Source organism: Pundamilia nyererei, unplaced genomic scaffold, assembly GCF_000239375.1.
Source record: "Pundamilia nyererei isolate P.nyererei 1_Seehausen unplaced genomic scaffold, PunNye1.0 scaffold00003, whole genome shotgun sequence".
Taxonomy (NCBI): Eukaryota; Metazoa; Chordata; class Actinopteri; order Cichliformes; family Cichlidae; genus Pundamilia; species Pundamilia nyererei.
In genome coordinates, this window is record NW_005187404.1 from 4,469,347 (window position 1) to 4,488,599 (window position 19,253).

At 39.7% G+C, this 19,253-nt stretch overlaps 1 protein-coding gene across 2 annotated transcripts in view; it reads left to right on the forward strand.

The window, feature by feature from the left end:
• The window catches only part of gria4a (glutamate receptor, ionotropic, AMPA 4a), a 128,077-nt gene that overhangs the window by 93,300 nt on the left and 15,524 nt on the right, over positions 1-19,253 (forward strand). For both annotated transcript variants that reach the window (XM_005720719.1, XM_005720720.1), the window contains exons 12-14: positions 527-742; positions 2,790-2,950; positions 14,504-14,702. In XM_005720719.1, the coding sequence (XP_005720776.1) occupies positions 527-742; positions 2,790-2,950; positions 14,504-14,702 (576 nt within the window). The remainder of the gene's footprint in view (positions 1-526; positions 743-2,789; positions 2,951-14,503; positions 14,703-19,253) is intronic.

Here is a 19,253-nt window from a genome sequence, read left to right on the forward strand (position 1 = left end):
CTCTATTGTGCATTAGGTTGAGTGGGTATTTGATATCCTGTCCTCTCTGTTTTCTTTTCATATCACTTCTGTCCTCGTTCTTTTATATTTGCTGTTTACTTTTCTTGTGTTGCAACATCTTTACTCTTTGTAGCAATGCACTGCTATCGTAGGTTGTTTCACTTACCACTGTAGCTATCATTTAGAAATATGCAATCATTCAGCAGTCTGTGTGCTGAATTAATGGTATTTCTGACTTTTCTTTGGATTTTGTAAATGTGTGTAAGTCTGTATGCACACTGCCTTTCATGTCTACTGTATGAAATACTCCTCTGTCGTTCTGGTATCCCATCACCCGCCTGCATTTCTTTCAACCCTCTGCTCTCCCACTTCTTCTCTCACCTTTGAGTCCAGTTCCCCTTTGCTTTGCTCATTGACAGTTTCTATTCATTATAGCTTGTTTGTTTTATATGCAGTTGATGCAAATTAACTGCAGTAAAAACATGAGAGTGAAGTGAAATCTCAGCCCCACCCCTCTCCTTTGCAGAAAGCAGAAATTGCTGTGGCCCCACTGACCATCACCCTGGTGAGAGAGGAGGTGATCGACTTCTCTAAGCCTTTCATGTCTCTGGGAATTTCAATCATGATCAAGAAGCCTCAGAAGTCTAAACCAGGTGTTTTCTCTTTCCTGGACCCACTGGCCTACGAGATCTGGATGTGCATAGTGTTCGCTTACATTGGCGTCAGTGTTGTGCTGTTTTTGGTGAGTTATTGTTACATACTAGGTGTTAGAATTTGAGCTGGATCCCAGGACTGGACTAGAAAAGTTACTGAAGCCTTGGGTTAAGGGATGAAAGCGCATACAGTAGCTACAGAAGTTAGTTTTTATTGTAAGGTGCTTTTTTACCACACAACTCATCATGACTCTTGATGTCTCTGAGTATATATTTTTTATGTTTTATAGATTAGCCCTCAATAGCTAATGCATTTAAAAATTTAAGAAGTATGACAGTACTCCCTTTACACTCTCAGCTGAAATGGCATTTACAGTGTTGAAGACAGCTTCTAGGCAGGAAACCATTGGATACTTAGAGGCATCCTCTATGAGCAGAAATATCATAATAGTGATGTATGCGAGACATTTAAATGCTCAATGTCAGATATTTAAGACAGCCCACTTTAGCATGCACAAGATCAGCATAAGCCCTGTGATACCAGATTGTCTGAATATTCAAGGAAACAGTTTTTCCTCTTTTATATAAATCAGAAATTCACTCTCCAAGGTTTTCCTTTTATCTGTTCTGAGATGTTAAACAGATGTCTCTCGCCGCTTGCTAGCTCAGTTTGCCTCTGAAAACACATTTCTATCATTTTGTATTAACTTCTGTGTGAATAGATTATAGCGCAACTTAAAAAATGCAACCCTACCCAACTAACTCTGTGACCTGTGGACTGATCTTAAACAAAAGAAAACAACTCTGGTCAAACTTGAAAATTTAAAGGTGCCAAAGGTGATGAAGACCAGGCAATGCTACTTGCTAGGAAATGGAGTCCACTAATAGCTGATAATCATTTTCAAAAATACACTTCAACAAAAACTTCTGCTGTTTAGTTGATAGAGGCCACCATGCTTTGCTGTAATGTTGCAAGCCCATAATCAGTGTTCATTCTCAGCCTCTGCATCTTTTTATTAGCACTACTTGTGCACTATATTATTATGAATTTATTAAAAATTCACAGAGTACACTTCAGCCCATGGGCTCATGGTGTCCTGGTCACCAAACATTTGAACATTTCAGAAAAGAATCGCTCCCAGGCAAGAGCGATTCTTTACTGAAATGTTCAAATGTTTGGTTGTTATCAAATGACTATAACCAAAGTCATGTAACAAAGTTACAGGTTACAGTTAACCTTAGCTTGCTAAAGTTCTGGAGTTAAAATTATTTGTGTACATATTAACTGACTAGCCAGTCAAATTACTTCACCAGCTATAGAGGAACGTGATCCATCACATCACACAGTACTGTGTATTTGCCAAAGTTTGATTTAAGGCCAAAAGAATATTCATTGCCTCTATATAAATAAAAAGCCTAATACATTTTTGTACTTTACAGTCACATGTGATAAAGTAGAAAACTGGAAACAAGAAAATGTTGTCTGATATATGCTGTAGAGTCAACAATTGTGATTGTAGTTTGCAACCACAAATGTTCTTTTCTGATGACCAACGGCCCAAAAAGCTATTTTTTCCTTATTTTGCTGCTTTCCTTTTCAATGTTTCTCTTGTTTTTTTCTGCCACACAAAAATACTGCCACACAACCGTGTTACCTCAAATGGGTCTGTAACTTTGTCTACACTATTATTATTACTGAGCAATGCAGGGAAATGACGCCAAGCCAGCTACCTGTACTGTAATTTAGCTGCACACCATGTCTACTGTTTTTAGCTTTGTCAAGTCCAAGTTTACTCTGTTGCTATTATATTTATCCGCAATATTTAGTATAGATTATATACACTGGTATTGCTGACTTACATCTCTGGTGATTCCTTTAGTGTTCTAATGTTGTGGAAGAGCATAATAACATTGGTGATAGTGCTGTCTGTGTCTCATTACCATGTGGTTAAAAAAGGGGATTTTGACCATTTCAGACCTTGGTAGTCCTGTAGTGTCTTTCTTGAAATTAAAATGAAAACATTTGTGTGCATATTCAAGTCCTTAACATGTTTCAATTTTTCATTTTAATGTTCCTATTCAGCTCTTCTTTTTCTTTAAAATTTTCTAACCACTTTTCTGCATATGCTATCTTAGGTGAGTCGCTTCAGTCCGTATGAGTGGCATGCAGAGGAACCAGAGGAGGGTGCCACGGAGCAGGGCCCCACTGACCAACCTCCAAATGAGTTTGGCATCTTTAACTCCCTGTGGTTCTCACTGGGAGCCTTCATGCAACAAGGCTGCGACATCTCACCACGGTGAGGGAGGGAAATGATCTGTGAGAGACAAACAGAGTGCATTTGTGTTTGCATGTGCGTCAGACTGAGCGAGATCATATTTAAGGCTGTGTACAGGGTGAGTGTGTGGGCTGGGGAGAGCATGTGTGCCTGTGTAACTGTCTGTAATGCTTGAGTGCTGTAGTATTAGACAGTGGTGATTCAGACTGTTGACAAAGTGAATCACCTCTTTTAGCACTTTTCTAGGTTTAACTGAGCTGGGCTGATACACTAAGGCACACACATGCAAACACAAAAACGTAGAAGTGTGAAGAAAACACCTGCATACAGTCCAGTGGTGATGTACATGTGGGTCTGTTATGGTGGAAGATTTAGCAGTTTGCTAGGTGTGTATGAATCTTTAATGCACCACAGAAGAGGCAGAGTCCAGCTATATTTTTAGAATATTTATAAGAATATGCCATTTTATTATTGATAACCTGAGAATGCAGTTTAGTGAAATATTCATTGCCAGCATCCTCAAGACCTTTAGGGAGCAAGTCTAAGGAGAGAAGGAGCAGCAGGGAGCACTTCACACTAAAACAAATGAAAGCAAAGCCTGATGAGTGATGAACGCAAGAAAAACATAGTGTGATCAGTCGAGTTTGGGAGAACAATAAAAAAACTGTTATGTAAGCATTCACACGTATATGGAAATGGAAGCTTCACACTTTAGGAAGATAAAGTTATTGCTCAACTGAACATTATTCCACCTGCAACATGACATTACAACCCTTTGCGTGTTACCTGAAATCGTTAAAACATGACGTTTATCTGCCTGTGGGAGAGTTACACTCTCCTTACATTTTTGGAGATTATCTTTATAGCTGCAATATGTCTTAATGGATTTAGTCTTCCAAGCACAAGACATCGAAAAGAATCCAGTCAGTAAGAACAACACAAATTAGAAGATCCCACATGCTGCAACCCAAGCAACGGTCCATTACCCATACTGGAATCCAGTGAGTGGATCCAGTCCTGGAGTGCTGTGTATATGTATTGATTTGGTACTAAGAGGTCAGGGATGCAACAATGACCTTAAATGTCACAATATGCACTGCAGGGGAAATTTACAGGCAGTCTTTTGCTGTTTTCTAACAAGCCGGGTCACTTCTGGATTTCGTGTCAGCTCTTTGCAGATGATATAGTTCTGTTGGCTTCATCAGTTGCTGGCCTCCAGCTCAAAGTGGGAATGAGAATTAGCTTCTCCAAATCCAAACCCATGGTTCTCGACAGGAAAGGACTTAAAGTATCTGGGGTTTTGTTCCAAAGTGAGGAAGCGGAAGGTCGACAAACGGATTTGTGCAGCATCTGCATTGATGCAGATGCTGCACAAATCCATTGTGGTGAAGTGAGCTGAGCGTAAAACCAAAGTGTAAAACTACATTGCTACACTTAACTATAGTCGCAAGCTCTGAGTAATGACCAAAGGAGATCATGATTCCATGGGGCAGAAATTGGTTTTCTCTGAAGCATGGCTGGGCTCAGCCTTAGAGAAAGGGTGAGAAATCTAGTCATTCTAGAGCTGCTGCTCCCCCATGCCGGAAGGAGCAAGTTGAGATGGTTAGGGCATCTGATTAGGATGCCTCCTGGGCCTCCCCTAAGCAAGGTGTTCTGGGCATACTCGGTGGAGGGCCCACAGTATGCACAGGAAACTATGTCTCTCAGCTGGCTTGGGGACAGTTCCTCTGGATGAGATGAAGAAGGTGGTTGGGATTAACGAGGGATGGATGGATGGATGGATGGATGGATATACTTATACTTAAATATACTTAAAGAGGAAAGCTTTTCCTGATTTTACCTGAGTTTCAGATTCTGTTACCATTTTTTATTTCTTAAATTATTTCTTTTGCAGCACTTCAATTGTCTCTGGTGCTTGTTTTATTTTGCTCACTAATCATTTTACTTTGCTGCTCCTGCAAAGGACTTCATATCACAGATCTTGAAAAGTGGTATATGGCAAACTTTATCATTATTCGTTATTTTCTTCTTCTCAAGGACTATTCTGCTGTTTCTGAAATGAATTGACATCAAGAATCGCTCAGACATTTGTGCTGCATCTCCATTTGCATTTCTCTTTCAAAAAAAGAACAAAAGTTTCTTTTCATCCCCCCAAACTTCACTTTCGTCCTCCTCCTCTTTTGCTCCTCTGCCCTTCTCTTGTGCTCTCGCATCCATCTCTTTCATACGCTCTCCTTTTCTCTCTCCACTTCCCGACACATGTCGTCTCCTTCTTCTCCCCACTTTACTGTGACTGACAGGCCAATTCTAGCCTTAGCACACAAAATGGAAAACACTCACATCGGCTGCGCGCACAACCACTCAGAGATGCACGGTCATACAAGTTGTGCACACGAATAAACAGACACTTTACAGACTTTGCTTTCCTTATACACACGCATGTAAAAGAACAAAACAGCCAGCGTACAGTTTCACAACAGTCCAACACACACATGTGGACCTTTCTGTCACTTGCAGGTCCTGAGTATAAGCTACAGCTGTCATATCAATAATGTGATACTTAACATGAAGCCAGTGTTCGTCACATAAATCACTGTCACTTCCAATATAGCACAACGTCTCCATAGGCCAGGATTACAGCGGCCGCAAATGCCAGATTATATTCTTACAGTAAGAAATGTGTTTAGTTTATCTTATGGATTTTTCAAACAAATCTTGGCAATTTAGGCTTAAGATTTTTCCTCATAGTAGCACCTCCTACAGTTACAGTTGATGAAGTAAATGCACTTTGATTTACACTGTATCAACATTTTAGTCTCACAAGATACACAAGGACGGGTACATTTGCTGTGTTTCTCCACTCTGATGGCATTTGGTTTTCAACCCCCTGTTTTTTTACACAGAAATGAGCTTTGGAGATGCATATCTCTTAATTGTAATATTGACAATATGGGGACATACCTGGTGTTTTCTAATAAGAAAGAAGAGGCCAAGGAGAGGTGAAAGCATTCAGTGAACAGGCGCGAGGTTAATGATGGAAGCATAAATGAAAACAAAAGTATATTAACTCTTGACCACACATGTTTAAATAGATAGCACTCAATGTTCCCAATGGCTTTGTCCATATATGTGGTGCTTTAAATGGGCTCTTGCTGAAAACAGCGTGCTATATATAGTGAGTCAAGGGAGACAATGTATTGCTGCATGCTTACAAATAAGAGCAATGGTGTCTGTAAAAGACTTAACTTCTCTGAATCATGAGGCTTTGCGGTTTGGCAAATGTCATTCAGATTGGACCAATGTCATTCAAAATACAGCAGCAGAATTTTCAATGGACTCATATTTTGGCCAGTGGGTGTTAAGGGCTTAAAGTGACTTTTAGCGTTATGGGTGAGATTATTTATAATCAAAAACCTTTTACAGTCTGCCCAATCTTGTGCCCAACCTATGCATCTCGTGCTAAACCATGCATCCCTGCACCGTGATTAGCATCACACCCCTTTCTTACAGCAAACACTAAGGCTGCTGATTATAGCAAAGGAGTCTCAGTAAGGGGGAGGAGAAATTTGCTATTGTCCCTCTTAATCTCTCTTCATGTGGCCCTAACGTGCTCTCCCGTATCTTTCTCCCAGCATTTCTTTTGTCATTGGGAGCCACGGCTGAATGAAGCCAAATTTTACTGTTTTTAATGTGCCAATTTGGCTAGATAGCAGTGTCTGTGACTATAAAGCTTTTAAATTTAGGTTGTGTTCATGTAGTAGCATTATTCCACATGAAATCACGGTCAAAGAGTTTATTAGTCATCAGACTCATTGATGAAAAAATGAAATAAGCCCGGCGACCAGGCTTTTTGCCATAAAATCATGTGATGGATGAGCCTCTTTGACACTGTGCTCTGCAGAAATACTAGATCATGTCCTTAGAAAAGGAGACGTGTCCTGCATATCATAATGTCATATCACTTTTCTTTCTCCTCAGTTCATTTCCTTTAATCTCACATTCCCTTGTTCACCTTTGCAAGCAGGCAGAATCATAATGCTAACTCAAGTCACACCTGACAGCAGAAATGTGCTACAGCTACAGTGAAGACAAGGTATTTATGTATTATCATAACACAGACTGTACCCCCCCCCTTTTTTTTTTGCCGAGATGCCTTCAAGTTTCCTTGTATTGAAAATATCCAATAATCTTTTACTTTTATTACAAATTTAAGGATGTCTTATGCGTATGTTACCGTGATATCTATATGCAGTATCACATTCCCTCTATTAGCTGTTCAACCATATCAAAAAACAACAAAATGAACTAAATGATAATAAAGGCAAACATAACAGAATTTCTTGCAATGTTTGTACGAGAGATCAAATCCACCCATACGGAAAAGAAATAGTAAAAACTTATATGTGATTACTCATGAAAGTAATCACATATACTTTCATGAGTAAATCATATAAGGCTTACATGATTTACTCATGAAAGTGGCCACTTTCTCATTACTTTCATACATTGTTTTAGTAAGTATCCAAAACATACAAGTTTCATTATATAATTTTTCAAGGGATCTTATATCTGTTTTCACACTTATATGCTTTTCATACAAGTTTCACACAAGACAGATACAAACTTTATAAGATTTATATATATCTTTTCCATATGGGCAAAGAGACTGTATATAAACAAAATTTGAAAAAGTATGTATATATGCATTATTTTTTAAGCTTTATGACTTCTTTGGGCAAGTAACCCTCTCTGTGACACAGTGGCTCCAGATAAATATGTTATGTAAAAATGATGAATTGAAAACAACCAGAAAAACTGAAGAAAGTTCAATTTTGAGTATTGTCCACTGTAGGTAAAAACACTATGGTAGCATTGCTGGAGCTACGTCTTCTTTCAGACTTTACATGCTGTACTTCATTCTGTTATGTCTACAGTTACTTTATTTTCTCTGCAAATTATTTTGCTGAAGTCTTTGAAGAATCTAATTTCTTTATTGTTTTCCATCGTTTTTCATCATCCATATGTCTACTCTGACGATGGGACGCCTATTTTTTTGCTCAGGCTTTATCCTCACTTTCCTCCATCTTTCCAGTTGTATTGTCCCTGGCCAGTCAGCGGGGATCGGAATATCGAGGCTGACATTTACTGTGGAGTTGGGAATAAAGGAAAAGAGGCAGCCGCTGCAGGAAGAAATATTCTTTCTGACTGGTTGAATGCGTTCCTGTTTCTTCTATATCTTCATTTCAGTCTGTGTTCATCTGCTTTGCAGTTTGCCTCGTTGGTTGTTACAAGTGCATGGTTTCTTTTTTTTGCTTGGTGAACTATGCATCTCTCCTGCCCAGCATTATGTTTTGTCTTATTACATTTATGAACATCTACACCCATGTGTTGATACTGGCTGTTTGACTCCGTATACTCTGTGTATTGACTGTGTATGTTGTAGTGAGCTGCCATAGTAAGTCCATTGGTATTCAGCGTGGGTCCCTCTCTCTGTGCTGCAGTCATCTCTGCAGTCTAGGAGACACAGTGTAACAACACTCCTATTCAGCTCTCTTCTTTCTTTCTTTCTCTCTTTCTCTCTATCTATCTGTCCACCTATGGCCTCCCTACCTCTTTTTTTCTTTGATGCTCACTTTTGTAGTTGGCATTTATATAATGGAAACTGCTGTGCACGTGTGTGGTGGCGTGTCTACATGTTTATGACACTACTGACTACTTTATCTGAGCATCCCACGCAACCGACGCACCGACTTGTGTTTCTTTCACCTTTCCAGTCAAGCACAAGGTAATGGCTGCCATGAACATATTTATACACCCTCAAACACATTGTCAGAGTGACCTTGATAGGGCATTAGCCCCACCCGCCTGTCATCTTTTAGCCCGGGCTTTTGGGTTTCTAATGATGGCGATTGGCTTGGTCATAACATAAAGGGTGGCAACAAAGTGATGGATGGTTAGGTGATAGTGCGGGACTTAAAAAAAATAAAAGAAAGAGATTAAATCATGGTGGAAATGTCTGTTCTCAGAATAAGAAAGACCAAGAGGGACTGCAGGGAAGCAAGAAAGAGGTAAAGGGATCGCCAGTGAACATCTCACAGGGATTAGATCTGTCTCTGTCAATAAGCATATGAAATTACAGCTTCCGTCTCTTGTGTGTACGTGTATTGAGGGGGGCTGTGCGAGTGTGTCTGCTGCTGTCTGGGCAGTTGTGCGCTTGAGTGTGTGTGGCTGCGTATAAATGTGTGTTTGTGAGTGTCATGTGCATTGAGCAAATGGCTGTGGGTGTGTTGAATAGTTAATGGTAGCAACAGATCCAGCTAATGGCATGACTAACTAACTGCACTGGGACACCGAAGCCTACTGAGTAATTAATGATTAGTCTCAAGGTCACTGATTAGAACCCAGTCACGCTGACAGATGACGTGTTTATGAATTTCACAAGTAATCCTTTTTATTTTATGAACAGTCTTTTCAAGGCTCCTCTCTCTAAGCAGCTCAGATCTTTTCTGCTTCACTTTTATAGTTCCTCTTATTGTCTCCTATTATGCCGTTCATTACCTGCCTGCAGCACCTACTGTTTAATCGATTAATTTGATTTTTTTTTTTCATGTTCGCCTTGATGCCCTTTATTCTGCCTTCATCTGCTGTGGCGTCTTTGAGCCCGTTTCAATCATTTTGCCGATTTACTTTATGTCACACCTCTAGTCGGTCCCGGAAAAAGATGAAAGCAAGAAGAGACAAAGAAGAGAAAGGTTGTATTATATTATGCCTCCCACCTGCATTATTCAGCCTTTCTGTCTTTTATTGTGCCAAAAGCAAACATTTAAGCTTCACTTTCTTAAAACATCAGTCACACTGCCAGCAGACTTGATATTTGATGAAACTGGTCTCGCTTCCTCCCGTAACTTGAAGACAGCTTTGCTTTAGATGGTTTGGAGGTGTTTAAAGGAATCTTTGATGTTGACTGATCAAAGTGAAGTCAAGTGAGGTGACTCGTTGTAATTGTTGCTGAAATAACATTTAATGAGTAACTGATTATAGTTTTCAACTGATCTGCCTGACACTGATCTTCAATTGGTCTTATGGGAGTAAAAATAAAAACACACTCTAGATATTATGGGCACACCTGAAGCTCAAAATTGCAGTCTCTTCTGTCAGGCGATGAAATCCAGATGTATTGGATGCTAAACAAATTGCATAGCTCAGAAGGATTCGAGTGTTTGCGGGTGACAGTGTGAGTCCGTGTGAGAGGGAGTGAAGACGAACAGCATGCCATTAATCTTTCACACACTGGATTGGGGAGGCAATCTGTTGGCTATCATAGATGATACATGACCAGCTATAGAATGACTCGCCTGTTGCATACCAACACCGTGAAACCGCACACACAGGCAGCATCTCTCACACAGACGCGAAAAGAATCAAAGACACTGCTGTCAAAGATCAGCCGAGTGTACTGGCATGCACTCTGAGAACAGCTGAATTCATCCACACGTCCACATGAAAGCACATTTGTACACATGCCTGCTTGCACATATTGTCACACACGATTCCATCTAAATCAAGCGCCAGAGGGCAAACGTGTTCTCCAATAGGATGGTTTTCTATCAAGCTGCCTGAGATACAGAACCATTTTTAGTTCATTTTCAGAATAAAAGCAGTAACCTCGCCCCCAACATAGCATAAAGGAATGTGTCAAAGCGCATGTGCAGACTCAGTGAGCCGTTTAACTTTTACAGTGTTTCTGTCATTGTCACATCTGTATTAACAGCCCATTCAGCAAGAGGAAAACTGTGCATGGGAGTAGCTATAATTGTAAATCAGCCTTAAACACACTGAAAGGCTGCACAATCTGTGTCTCTTCCCAGTGTATTGTAATTAGTGTGAGAAGCTTTACTGTGAGGTTTAACGACTTTGCTTTATGTTACAGATTTGTAGGACTTCATTAAACGCTGAGCCTTATTTAAATGGGGAAGCCCATCTTTCCCTGGCTCTTCACTGTATTGCCGGGTTTTATCATTTAAAAAAAAGAAAATCCTCGCTAAGATCAAGTTTAGTCTGAATGTAAACAGAACAAAGGGAGATTGTTTGCAGCAGATGCTAGCCCAGTCTCAGCCCAGCAAATGACACGCCAAAGTTAAGGTATTAAAGTGAAAAAAAAAATTAGTAAATTAGACTCTACTATAATGTCAGATTAACTTTGCTGGCTGTCCTGCACTGTGGTCCAACATTCTGTTTTCCCCCCTATGAAACCTTTAATCTAGAAATAAAATGAATCAGATGTGATCATTTTAGATTCATGAACACTGAGGATGATTTATTCAAAGAACCTCACGGGTTTAATGTAAATACAATTAATTAGAAAAATGATTGAATGCTCGAATTGAGCATTCTGCTGATAAAATAATGGACCTCGGAAATTCATCTGTCAACAACTACAGCTGGAAATGCTGCTTGGCGTTGATGGATGCAGTGTTTAGTTTAAGATGACAATTCTAATGCAAAAAGAAGAAGAAATATGTCCTCATCGTACCTTATTCCTCTCTCATCTAATGACACATGCATTTTAGGTCCTAGTACATGTTCATACTGTAGTACTGTTTAGACCAGGGGTGGGCAACTCCAGGCCTCGAGGGCTGGTGTCCCTGCAGGTTTTAGATGTGTCCTTGATCCAACACAGCTGATTTAAATGGCTAAATTAGCTCCTCAACATGTCCTGAAGTTCTCCAGAGGCCTGGTAACGAACGAATCATTTGATTCGGGTGTGTTGACCCAAGGTGAGATTTGAAAACCTGCAGGACACCGGCCCTCGAGGCCTGGAATTGCCCACCCCTGGTTTAGACTGTGGTTTTAGATCACTGTTAGGTGATTGCTAGATCACACGATGATGCCATAGCATGTGATATTGATAAGAACCTTCAGTGGGCTGTGATGAACCAGTGTGCCCGATTGTCTTGATTCCTCAACTCCTGATCGTGTAGGAGGAGTTGGTGGACAAAAAAAGCGATTTTGTTCGCTACAGTAAGATTGCATGTTATTAGGAATGCTACTAACATCTGCTTTAAAAAAAAGCAAGAGTGCTTGCTTACATGCTGGTCTAGTGCCTCTACAGGTCAGAAGCAGCAAGAGAAATTACACTTCCAGAAAACAAGTCAGTTTAACTGGTATAAAGAGTCCATTTTCAGTGAAGGAGGTAGTGATTTAGACACATATCAAACAGACGATTTTCAGTTTGTATCCTATGTTTGGCAATTACTATTTTACTTCTTCTCTTTTGCATCTGTGGCTGTTTGCACTACTTTAGGGCAAGAACGTGGTTTAGGTTATAGTAAATCTGAAAATTGTTGGAAAACAACAGTAGTTATATTTTAGCTTAAAATTTCTATTAAAGAGCCTGCGTATACGTTGCAAAAATGATTTTCGTTATTATCAACAGTGTTAATTTATGAAAGCTGTAGGCCGGAGCCTTTAATTTGATATAATAAATTTGAGGAACCCGTATATTTTATGTTAGAGATGTGTTTTGCTGCAGTGTATTGTCATTCAGTATCTGCTCATACCAGCACCTGCGGTTGCCCCAAGAGGAGCTGTCAAATGAATTAATAAATGCTCCTTAAAAATACATTAGAGCGTATATTGGTTATTAAAAGTTTATGTAATGCTTATGAATACAAGATATTCAGAACTGCAGTAAAGTTTTACGCCACTTCTCTTGTCACCGGTCCTGCCTGAAGCACTAGCCAAGGAAATAAGCCGTGCACTCTGCCAAATGCCACTCAGTGATTATAATGGGTCAGTTACAGAGGACAAAATTTCCCCAGTGATCAATAAGGTGCAACTTAAACTTCAACAGATTCCTTACACGGTCATTTTTTCTTTTATACCACTTTCTTTTTCCACTCACCCAGAGTCACTCCACAAGGTTGAATTAATAAGGTATTGTTCACCAGCTAACCAGTCAGATCACCTCTGCGTTTTTGGCCACTAACAGAAATCCTGTGAAATCTATGAAACTTCTGAACATGCCATCCTCTTCATCCTCCTAATCTCTGTCACCGGCATATTTCCTTTTCTGGGCTCAAAGACAAACATTACATCAAAGTGTCACATGGTTAAAAAAACAGAAAGTTTCTGTTGTATCCTAATAAGTATAAAAATATATCTAACAACAGTTTCGTCTGAGAATCCATCACGGTGTATGCCAGGTTCATTATTTCAAGCAAACAGATCAAGGCCTCAAGGACAAACACTATCAAGTCTGTGTGTGTTTGCGTGTGTGTGGATTAAGAGGTGCGATGGATTTTGAAGAGCAGCATAATGCAGAGTTGCTCCAAAAGGTGACAATTTATGCCGAGTCAGGCGTCAATGCATCTCTCCACTTTCTCGCTCCTCGTTTTCTCTTCCGCTCACACTTCTTACAAATAAACCCAACTAAAAATAATTTGTCTGCCGCCGCTCTCACATCAGAGTGTTGGTATCACCAGGCTGTCCGGTAAATATCGGAACACATTGTCTGATTGTATGCAAGAGGATCTGATTATCGCCCGAGGTTTAAGTGGCTATAATCAGTGTTTTTATGATAACAACGGATCACAGATCACCTGAATCAGGAGTTCATCATAGCACCTTTCAGTTGTTTTATTTCTTTTTGGTGTAATTTTACCTAAAAAAAAAAAAATATTAAGGTGCTTCTTAAAAGCAAAAGCGATGAATTAGAATTGATGATTTGCTTTCATGCTCAAGTTATTTATCAGGTCTTTTATCAGTCATTTTCTGCATTTTTTTCTTTCTTTCTGAATGTCTTGTAGTGTATGCCCAGTAATATTTTCACTTTGTTTCTCACTCCTCTGAAGTGAAGTTGTTTTTTTGATTTTTTTCTGTATTATTATTTTCCTTGTTGCTGTTTCTGCCCATTAGAATTTCAAGGTCTTTTACTGACTGCGGTACTTAAAAGGAAACATCGTGTGGCCTTCATGTATTTTTCTCTGACTTTCTCTAATAGGTTCATTCTCACTTGCTTTCCTTCCTTTTACTCAGTGAAAACAAGTTCATAAAAAAAAAAAAAAAAAATGAATTGCCACTTACTTTGATGCTCCTGCTCACAATTGGGAGATAAACAGCGTAAGCATGGAGAAAAGGAAAAGAAGGAAAGAGGATGAGAGAGATGCTGGCTTGCCCCGATTGCTATCTGTTTCATGTAGCCTCAGTTGCTGTTAGTGCTGAATTAGTTTTCAGGTTGAAAGACAATTACTTTGGCGGTACTGTCAGTTTTGTCATGCACACAGAACGCTTTGTGAAGCTACAGTTTTCTGTGTTGCATATCTCTGCAACGGTAATTGTGTTTCTTTCTCTCTCTCGTTTTTTAATCCCTTCACTGTTGTCTTTACCTTAACCATCTCCGTTTCATCCATCTGCTGATTTCTCGTCTGTGTTTGCTTTCTTTCATCTCCCTAATCTTGCCATCTTGGCCACTTTGTAAAAAAAAAAAATTGACTTTATCTTTCCCTTTCTTACACCTCACTCTTTTTTCCCTGTTTTTTCTCCCTACCTCACTCCCCACTCTCTTCTCTGCAGGTCTCTATCTGGACGTATTGTTGGAGGTGTGTGGTGGTTCTTTACTCTTATCATCATCTCCTCTTACACAGCCAACTTGGCTGCATTCCTCACTGTGGAGAGGATGGTTTCACCGATAGAGAGTGCAGAGGACTTGGCCAAACAGACAGAGATAGCCTATGGGACGCTGGACTCAGGCTCCACTAAAGAATTCTTCAGGGTATGAACTCAACGCACACTGTTCATTTTATTTGATTGCTTGAGCCTTTTCAGGTTAATGGAAATATGCAATCAGCCAATCACATGGCAACATTTCAGTGCATTTAGATATGTAGAGATGGTCAGGACAGGCTCCTGAAGTCCACACAGGCCATCATAATGCGTGGAAAAGGTGATTTAAGTGATTTTAAATGTGTCATTGCTGTTTGTACCAGACAAGCTGTGCAGTGCACAACATATCCAGACTTGAAGCTACTGCAACATAAGGCTGTTCCTGTCAGCTAAAAACAGGAGGAACTGAGGCTACAATTCACATGGACTCACCAAATAGGACAATAGAGATTGAAAAATGGTCTGATCCATCATGGAATCAACAGTGGTGGTGGTGTAATAGTGAGGGAGATATTTTTTCAGATCATCTCAAACTGGTTTCTTGAAAATAACCTCCACAATCATCAGATCTAAATCTAACACCTGTGAGATTGATTGGTGTGCACCCAACAAAGCAGCAACTGTGTGATGCTATCACGTCAGTATAGATCAAAGTTTTCAGCACTTTGTTGAATCGATGCCACGAAGAATTAAAGCATTTTTGAAGGCAAAACAGGGTCCAACCTGGTATTAGTAAGGTATAGCTAATAAACTGACAACTGGGTGCAGATTCAAATTTACAGAGATGACTATTTAAAATATTACATTGTTCAGAAAATACTTTAGTGGCAGAATTTTAATCACTTGTATGCTAGTAGGGAATAATGAGTGTGCCTCTGTTACCTAGGCTAATTCAAGCAGCACATACTTGAAAACCAATCTACAACATTCTAGAAAATCGAAATTAAAGGATCTTTCGTGTACTGATCTCGACTTGAGAGAGACTTGAAACGTGATGTTAAGCTGAGATGACTTTCTGTTTCCAGTTAGTTTGCGTGTAAAACCTGATCAAAGCCCACAGTAAGATTTAAAAAGATTACACCGGACATGAGAAAACAAAAGATCTGTGCTGGATTTTCTCAAACGTAATGTTGATTACAGTGAAAAGATGTTTTTTTTTTACCACAGTCCTTAGCAGTTACAGTTTTTCTCAGTCGCTTTGGTGCGTTTCTCAGATCAGAATTGAAATTCTCATAACTATTAGTTCAACCTCCACAACACTCAGTCATTTGTGCACATCATAGTAGCAATTTCTCCTCTCTCTGAACAAACTGCAAATGATTTTGGACATGAATCAGTTGCTTCCATACATTTCCCTGCTGCTTTCTGACATTTCCATTTGCTTATGTCATGTCAGTCAAAAGTAATCATACCTATGGATGCTGAATAGTCATTCCCAATAAAACTAATAGTCATACATCCATTGCTTAAGTCATCACACACAAAATTGTTGAACTAGTTATCACATGCCAAATATTGGCCATCTGTCAAGCAAATCCTATACCTTTCTGTATCATTTTTCCTGGAAATGTCTCCGAAATTGAACAATTGATCTCAGGTGAATTACAGCTGTCACTCATGAGGAGGCTCTACCAAATGGGTGATTTTATGTTTACATGTATTCTACAGTGAACAAGTGACTGTAGCATATTTTTCTTTTGCACAATTCTGTAGGATTACAAACACTTCTACACAATGGAAATGTGAAACGTACGTATTCAGTGTCTCAGTTACTCCCAAGACTCCCATAACATCTACAGTGACTTTACTGCACATTTCAGATGGCTGTACAGGTAGGCCATAGTGCTGTCGTCAGCATTTTCAGGTGTCACCAATTGTTTTTGCAATGGGAAACACTGAAATTATAAACTGTCATAGTGGAAACATGACAATGCCATTTGACTATCTTGTTCATAAAGATGGTGTCAAGACTTTTCATTTTGATGGCACTGACAGTTTCATTGACATGGATACTTGCTTTTGAGGTATGGATAATCAATTCTGTGCATGTGACGTGCTTTTGCAGGCTATCCACTAGGTTTTGCAGTTTGCACTAATTGTTTTGGGAAATGCACTAACTGCTGTGCAAATGTTAATGGTGTTCTGAGAAACGCACCAAAGCGACTGAGAAAAACTGTAATCAAAATAAAGGAATAAAACCATAATGATTATAAAAGTAGGCAGTAAGGTAAGTAAAGTCAAGGATAACCGGTGGGATAGAATATGCTGCTATGAAAAGAAAGTGGAAAGAGTAGCAGAGTGGGGTAAAGAAGCCCCAATTACACCTTCACCCTTTGACCTCTTCACCTATGTGGCTTCCAGTCAGTGCTAATAGTTGACACACATGAACATGCACACAATCCTATTTTTTTTTCTTTCCCTTTTGCTTCACACAATTATTAAGATTTGTTTTTGTTCCTGTGCATGTTATGTGTATATAAACAGTTCTGCTCTGTAGGAATGTGTGCACTGGTATTTGTGTCTGGAGACAAAGGAGGAAAGGGGGGAGAATGTAGCAGGCAGTTTGTGCTTCTGTTAGTCGCTCTGGCATCATCAACATAACGAGCAGGCTGAAATCTGTGGAGGGTGAAAAAGCAATTTACTCTCCCACAGCTGAGGGGGATTCGCCACCACCATTAATTATCTTGTGTGTGCATGCAAGTGTGTTTGTGTGACCGTGGATGTGTACATACAATATCGTGTGCACATAAAGCAACATATGCATGTGTCTTATATGTGTAAGCAAGTTTGAGTGGCGTTTTGTAACGCGCAGAAACACGGTATGTGCGTCCATGTAAGTTTAAAAGCGTTTCCATATTGTGCATGCCTGAAGGTGACTTGCAGCATCCATTTTCCTCTTTCACAGCTACGCTCATTGTTAAAGAATCTGGAAAGAGTCACACCTTATTGTCACACATCCATCCCTCCAAGGCTAGACGGCGCTTTGTACACGCGCGTTTATTATCGGCGTCTCTCGGTCTCACTTTCTTTGATAGGTGGGGGCTTGGATAGATGGGCTGGAGGTGTACAGGAGGGGGGGGGTGAGAAACTGTGATAGACTTTGGCAGACAGAGGAAGAAATGGAAGGAGAAAAATGAAGAGAAAGAGAGGGTTGAATGAAGAGAGGCGGAGCCTTTTGATGTGTGTGACATTATTATGGGATAGGTGTCCGTCACGCACTAGCAGCACACTGATACACACACATATCATTCCCCGGGTGCTGGTTTCAGTGGCTGAGGCCCTGGCTTGTTGCTCGAAGAGCGACAGAATAACACTTTATCACCAGGAGTGAAAGAGAAGAAAGAAGCAGTGCGCTGGTGGAGGATGACAGTTTGACTCCTCTGCTTGTTATTTTCACTCTTGAGTACACGCAGTTCACACACACAAGCAAACAAATCATTTCACATATATACACACAGACCGATGTGCAGAATTACAAGACCACAGACATATGTAGGATGTATACAGTACACATTATAAAAAAATATAATAGAGTTTATTTACAATACTGTGCAGACGTCTTAAGCCACCTTTCATTTCTTTGTATTTTGCTAAGAAACTGGTGAATTTATTTACTGAAATATGTGCAACAGAGTTTGTACAATTATAATAAGTTCAAAAGCCAATATCTGGTATGACCACACAAGACGATCCCACACCGCTTCATGGATGTTGAGGTCCAGGCTCTGGGGAGACCAATCCATGACCGATATCCAGGTGTGCTTTTACTGCATTGACAGTGTGTTTGGGATCATTGTGATGTCAATCAGACGCTTTCCAGCTAGTACAGCACGGTGGATCAAGATCTGAAAATACTTCAATGCATTCATAATTCCATCAGTTCTGACAAGATCCCCAGCACCACTGTCTGAAATGTTTTACAGATGGCTGTAGACACTCACTGTTGTAGCTCTCGCCTGACCTCCTCTGTCTTCAAATTGATTGAACCCAAAATTTTCAATTTGGATTCACCACCCCATATGACCTGTCGCAACTGATATTCAGTCTTTTTTCAGTGATGTGACATACCCCTGCTTTTTGTCCCTGGTTTGTCTTGTAGTTTTTTAGGCCTGCCACTTCTGTCTCTGTCATTTCCATTATGTGTCTTTAAGGAAACACTGTATAACATGTAGAGATGTGCTAGATTTTTGGCTCTTTGGGTTTCACCATATTGGTACAAAAGCACAGTTTATATGCTTGAAAAACTGAGTTATTTTGGAATTTTTCATAGATTCAAGTTTCAAGTAAAGAAATTGCAAATAATTATCATTTTTTTAATAGGCTAAGCTAATAGTAACAAAGTGCCTAAAGATACATTTTGTTATATTTGTAGCTACAACACTGGTTCACCCATTAGGTTCGGCATATTCTGTATGCTTGAATGATTCAACCACAGTAAGTGGTTTTAAAAAACACAACCTTCCTCTGAAAATAGCCAGGTACAAAGAGTGGACTGAAAATGAGTGAAAAAGCAGCCAAAGTCCAAAAACGTCTGGTTTGTTCAAGGCAAAATATAAAGAAATAAGTGGTGGCTGAAGACTTTTGTACTGTACTCAGTCCTAAATTCATAACCACACACCAGCTTAGTGTACAAGTATTCCAGTAAAAAGTAAGACTGATG